The sequence below is a fragment of the Grammomys surdaster genome, unplaced genomic scaffold (genome assembly GCF_004785775.1).
Source record: "Grammomys surdaster isolate TR1022 unplaced genomic scaffold, NIH_TR_1.0 142, whole genome shotgun sequence".
Taxonomy (NCBI): Eukaryota; Metazoa; Chordata; class Mammalia; order Rodentia; family Muridae; genus Grammomys; species Grammomys surdaster.
Window position 1 is genome coordinate 626,319 of NW_021604600.1, and position 6,375 is coordinate 632,693.

The 6,375-nt window shown below is 42.9% G+C and overlaps 1 protein-coding gene across 3 annotated transcripts in view; it reads left to right on the plus strand.

Moving 5' to 3' along the window:
• Acsm2b (acyl-CoA synthetase medium chain family member 2B) overlaps positions 1–5,481 on the plus strand; it is a 32,297-nt gene extending 26,816 nt beyond the window's left edge. For 2 of the 3 annotated variants that reach the window (XM_028764156.1, XM_028764157.1), the window contains exons 11-14: positions 1,429–1,556; positions 1,650–1,764; positions 2,679–2,798; positions 4,782–5,481. In XM_028764156.1, the coding sequence (XP_028619989.1) occupies positions 1,429–1,556; positions 1,650–1,764; positions 2,679–2,798; positions 4,782–4,886 (468 nt within the window). In that variant the 3' untranslated portion in view covers positions 4,887–5,481. The remainder of the gene's footprint in view (positions 1–1,428; positions 1,557–1,649; positions 1,765–2,678; positions 2,799–4,781) is intronic. The other variant, XM_028764158.1, reaches the window with a different exon arrangement.
• Positions 5,482–6,375: the final 894 nt, after the last annotated feature.

Below are 6,375 nucleotides of genomic sequence, written 5' to 3' on the forward strand. Positions count from 1 at the left end.
AAATTAGCAAATCTAATGATAATGTTCTTCCTATCATTTATTACAGTCCAACCTTTCAGGTGCAAAATTACAGTTGTGAAGTAGCAGCAAAAATAATTTTATGATTGGGGGGTCACCACAACATGAGGAAATGTAGGAAGAACATGAGGGCTGCAGCATCAGGAAGGTTAAGAACCATTGGTTTATTGATTATATACTATGAGACAAGCATTGTCTTAAGACTCCTAATAGACCTTAAACACATTTAATGCTTCTAGACATCATGTAAAAATTTTGGAGCTAGCTTGCTTAAGTTCAAATGCTACTCAGTATTTGCTGGATGATCAGGAGCAAGTTATTCATATCCCTGTCTCATGGCCTCTTTGGCAAGTTGATATCAGGTTATATTACATATGGAGTATAATGATAATGGTATTTATGAAGCCCTTTTAATTTCACTACATATAAGTGTGCTAAATAAGGTAACTATGACAGATCCAAATTAGCATTCCCACTGTACAGGGGAAACTGAAGCTCTGCAACCAGGATGCAGCTACATTGCACGCTTCTCCAAAAATTGCCTGCACACTTTGTCCATGTGTTCCCAGACGCTAGCAAGGAAGCAAGGACATGGGTGTCCCCATCAAATACACCAGGAAACTGGTGTAGTGATGTTGGCAGATCTATTTAGGGCCACAGTGGTAATGCCAGCAGAATCTGCATGGTGATGACAAAATCTGAGCCACTGATTAAGAAATATGCTTTCTGCTCTCAGTTCTACGACCTAGAATATTGATTTGGCTTCAGAGAAGCCCCTTGAACTTCCTTTGGCATTCCCAATGATGGACCTAAGTGGAAGATTCTAACCTCATGCCTGGACATCAACTTAAACCCATGATCTCATACCTGAGTAAGATATAAAAATGTCCAGTCAGTAACCCTCAAGCCTCCTTAAAACTCACATGCCAGAGGCTTAGTAAAATAGAGGGTTCCAGCCATGGTGCAAGTATGAACACCAGGTGAGGCTTTGGAATTCTACTGGCCAGTCTCTAGACCTTTCAAGTACAATGGAAGAACAGTGGGGAGATGCCAAACGGACTCAATAACCTTTGGTGTTGTAGATGAAGAGAGGTTAAACTGTCTGTGGAAGGGAAATGGAATATGGAGGGGGAATCACCTTAGAATATAAATGGATCTGTGAACATGTTAATATCATCTGTAAGATTTCAATTTAGAGGAGTAGGTGGGAGATTCTTAGTAGAATAAATGAAACCAATGGAGAGAAGATCCAGGTTGGCTGGGGGATCTAAGGTTGGTAGATTTGTGACAGCTAGACCATACAGTGTACAGCTGCTCAGGTGGTAAACTCAAGTAACTATTCATAGAAGCTCTAAGGCCAGGGACTTAGACTTTGCACACACAGTAGCTCTCTGTGTCTATGCTCACTAGGACAATCCCAAGAAGACACAGGCTAATATTCGAGGAGACTTTTGGCTTCTGGGAGACCGGGGAATCAAGGATCCAGAAGGGTATTTCCACTTCATGGGACGAACAGACGATATCATTAATTCCAGTGGGTGAGCACAGTTTCTGGACCAGAATGGGTATTCTAGGCTTTTTCTCTGTCTGGTTCTCATGCCTAGAGGCTGGGTGTCCCATCTTCCCTGAAGGACATACTTTTGCAGGTACCGGATTGGACCATCAGAGGTGGAGAATGCACTGATGGAGCATCCTGCAGTAGTTGAAACAGCTGTGATCAGCAGCCCAGACCCTACCAGAGGAGAGGTGATGGAGCAGTTGTCAAACATGGGAACAGCGTTGTAAGACAGATTCACAGGCTAGATACCTTGGGTTCAAATATTGGCCATATTGCCAATTAGCTGTATGGAATCACCAAGCTGCTTAATCACTATTTTCTTCAATTTTTCCATTTGTGAGGAAACGGACTGTTGTGAGTTTTAAATGTGCTATATATTTGCAGGATGCTAGGGACAAAGTTTAGCAGTATCTCTAGGGATCTGTTTCTTAACAAGAGTAAAGGAAGAGGAATTTAGTCTAGAAGATGCAGCCCTTGAGCCATGCAGTGAATAAGGAAGGTACCAGGGTTACAGGATTGTGCAGAGCTTAGTATGTATGTGGAGAGGGCTTAAAGCAGACAAGTGGATATGTGTCCCCGGGTACTTCTGCATGTCACAAGCTTGGTGATGTCATATGTCTGGCAGATACAGAATGTATGGCAAGTAAGATACTGAGAGCCACTGGGAGAGTAAAAGAGGACCTTAGACCTTAGACCTTAGAGTTATAGGTGGTTTTATTTCCCTTCCTGTGAATTAAATATAAAATTTTTACTCATCCTACAGATGAGAAAACTTTTGAAGCGATAATAAACAAACCCTTTAAAGTTAGAGTTCCCAGTCTTGGTTTTCCTCTCAGCAATCTTTACTGCCCCTAGTGTCTGAGCTGAGCCTGGGATATCTTATCCTCAATTCTCATTCAAACAAATCAGTCCCTTGAGAATGCATTGGAATGTTGGCTGTTCTTACCCACGACCCATGTTTTCCTTTCCTTTGGTTCTGACATGTGGATGAATGTAGGCATTCAGTTATGATAGCCACGGTGAATATTTTGATGCTGATTCTGCTTTATCTTAAGAGATGAATAAGTACGCTGATCCCTCTTGGTTCCCATTCTTGCTGCAGGTGGTGAAGGCATTTGTTGTCCTAGCCCCTGAATTTCTCTCCCATGACCGAGACCAGCTTGCCAAGATGCTTCAGGAGCATGTGAAGTCAGTGACAGCACCCTACAAGTACCCTAGGAAGGTGAGGCTGTCACCACCCATTTTCCCTATGCTTGCAGAAGAACATTTATTATACTTCTCTTCTTTGACATGAGGACAAGGCCTCTAATTTACATGTCCTCCCTGAAGTGACCAAAATCTCTCCAAAGACAATCCAATAACTATCTCAGTGCATATATGTTCCCAGCCTTTGACTTCTTCTGAATTAAAAGCCAAATGATTTCATGAAAGTCCCAGTAATTTCTGACCTCTACCTGAAGTCTGTACAGTAGGGCTTTGCAAAAATATTCAGAACTATACAGGGTTCAGTTGCAGAGGAATGCAACTTAACAACAGTGTCCACAGCCAGACTTTTATCCTCAAATTGAAAGAAATGCAGCACAGCACAGTCTTAGGAGTCACCATGTGGGTCAAAATCCACTTCTACTAATTACCCAGTGTTCGTTGTGCTACTGAGTTTCCTCATCTGTAAAATGGGGATAGAGGATATAGATGTTCTCTTCTATGTGCAAAGGCTGCAGTAAAGAAACCACTGCCGTGGCAGCTCCATGAGCAATCAGGGTTTTTTTTTATTATTATTATTATAGATAACAGAGAAAGGATAGCAAGAGGCATCTCAGGTAGACTGCCATGGCTACCTCTCTGGGTCAGAGAGAGGGGCAGAAAAAAGAGACCAGGAGAGGAGCAGATTGATCATTGCTAGGGCCATGAAAGCAAAGAAGACAGTAAGATAGTAGAATTGGTGGGAGAGTCCTGCTGGTTATAGTGGGTTATGCTGCAGCAGGAAAAGGGTTAGTTAGCTGGGACAGCCTGAAACTAGCATGGGAATCTAATCTGTTGGAGGCTTGTTTGAGTTAATAGAGAACTAGATGTCCTCTCTGGAGACTGGGGAGCAGGGAGGTAGGGGTGGGAGTGAAGTGAGTAAAAGCATCAGGCATCTAGAAGGGTGGCTGAAACAGAGTAAATATTTAATGAATGTTTTAAAGAACTTAGATGAGGATGGAGAGATGCCTTAGCAGACAAACTACTAGCTGCCCTTCCAGGGCATCTTAATTGGATTCTCCAAATCCACAAGGCAGTTTACAACCATCTGTAACTCCAGTTCCAGGGAGTTCCAATGGTCTTTTCTGATTCCTGGGGGTACCGCATGCACATGGTAGACATACATGGAGACAAAACACCCGCGTGCCTATAATAATAATTTTTTTTTTAAAAAAAGAAGGAAGACATCCAGTCATTCCAGATGTGATGGTTTTTTAATTGCAACTGGACATTTCTAAGATCAAGTAAGAGGGCCCAGTCATACCATATACATATTGAGTGTATCACTCAAGTATTGGCCCTGGTTTTTCCTCTAGAATCCCTAAGACCGCTTGTTCTTTTTCCTTGCAGTGCCCTCCCTACAACCCTGCCCAATTCCTCTGCCTCTTTTTCACCATAAGCAGAGTTGTTTTCTTCTTAGCAGCAAACTGAGCTCTTCCTTGTAGCTTCTTTCCATTCCTCAGGTGTCCTCAGAGGCTACATGGTAAACACGTTTGGGCAGTTGATCTTTGCTGCAGCTACTCAGCAAAGATCGCCTTTCAAGTGTCAAAGTACTCTGACGGTATTGCCCTCTTTCCACAATAACCTAAAGACACTATTATTATCCTTTAACATACTTAATCATTAAGCTGAGTCTCAAAACAAAGCCAAAGGACTTTCCCAAGTTGGCTAGAGTGGGAACTGGAGCATACAGTTTTATGTAGGAGCTCAAGTGTCTGCCTCTGGGCCATGTCATGTTCATTTTGCTGTTTCTCTTCTCTTCATGACTATGTAAAAAAGCCAGGGTTTTCCACCTCCCTGTCATGTTCTTCCTGCCCCGGGTTCTGAGTCAATCTAGAGCATCCCCATCCTCCATCTTCATTCACCTGGTCTCTCCAGTCTTAAGTGCTCACATCAGCTCCTCTTAAAAATCCAGTGCCACTGTGGTCACCAATGACCTATGTTAATCTGATTTTCACAACAGGTGGAGTTTGTCTTAGACCTGCCCAAGACTGTGACAGGAAAAATTGAGCGAGCAAAGCTTCGAGCCAAGGAATGGAAAACATCTGGACAAGCCCAGGCCCAGTGAGACTTCCAAGACTCCTGCTGGGGTTCTGTCTTCTCCAATCTTTTCCTGTGACTTTGTAGTCTTCCTATGGAGATGAAAGATTATTCATGCAGAGACATGTATGTGATTTCGGTCTCTGCTTGGTTATTAATACAGAACAATGACACATTTGATGCTAGAAGAAAAAAGAAAGAGGGAATAAGAGATTTGCAGAAGGAGGAATAAAGCCAGAAAAGACTAAAACAGCAAGGGAAAGAAATTGCCAATTCAAGTGGACAGGATGGGGGAGAAAGAAGGAGGACGCAGAATGAGGAGAGGGAGAGAAGAGAAGGAACTAGAGAGAAGTAGAAAAGGAGCGATGTGTGGAAGGACACTAGTGTCTATGCCAAGTTGCCTTAATCCTTAGGGACATCATGTCCAAAGGTGGAGAAAATACCACTTACAGAGCACTCCCAAGGCAGTGTTCTATACTTGTCATGAGCCATCTTGTTTCGTCTGTGTGGCACCTGCAGGCTCAACTTCTGCACCCCAAAGCATACCACTTCCTGTAGCTCACATTTTTTGGTCATGTCTTTACTTCCTTGAATCAATATTAAAAATCATTTCAAAATCAAAACTCTGAAAGCACTCTTTGGGCAACACAAGGGAGGGATGTCTGCGGCAGCTTATGAACTGGGGAACCCTTAGAGTCTGATGGATGATGCTGTTGATGACAAACCATGGGCTCGGCTACCGGGGCAACCTGATCAGCAGCTCTATGGGTCAAGGAGAGCTGCTGAGGGGGCAGAGCCTCACTGTAACCTAGAGACAAAGCGTTAATGAATCTCCTTGGTAGAACTGGGCAATCAGGAAGTGAAAGCAAAGGTTCTCAAGAGCCAGTGGGTCTTCTTGGAGAACACCCAGAGAAAATAACAGAACACTACACAGAAATTAACAGAACACTTGCCAGGAGCTAGTCACTCTCTCTGTCTCTCTGACTCCAACCATTGTCCTCAGTTTTACAGAGGGGGAAATCAGAGATCAGACGATAATGCAGTTACACAATAGACAAACCCCAGAGACAAGGTCTGTCTGGATAACACCTGTGTTTTCAGTAGCTTCCCTTGCTTCATCAACGTGTTTGCTCTGGCTACTACAGTCTGTATCAGTCCGAATTTTCAGGCAAAAAAAAAAAAAAGGTCTCTACCTGACATCTTTCCCTCCCTCCCCCTAAAGTATGAAAACCTAAACTATGTCATTTGATTAAACTCCAGATGTTTGTGTTAAAAAAAAGTTGTTAAGTTTTAGAGAGTTCGTCTACAAGGTGTGTACATGTCACATTGTGCACATTTTAGACAGCACAGGCTCATGTGATTACTTGGGTTACACACTGGTTGGCATGTCCTGAAAGGTGGTTGTGAAGGTGGCATTAGCAAGAATAATAACCCATAAATTAGTCACTGAGATTTGGAAATAAATCCTGGTCCAGGTTTTCGAGAACTAATATTTTAATTAAACCTCATTGGGTTTC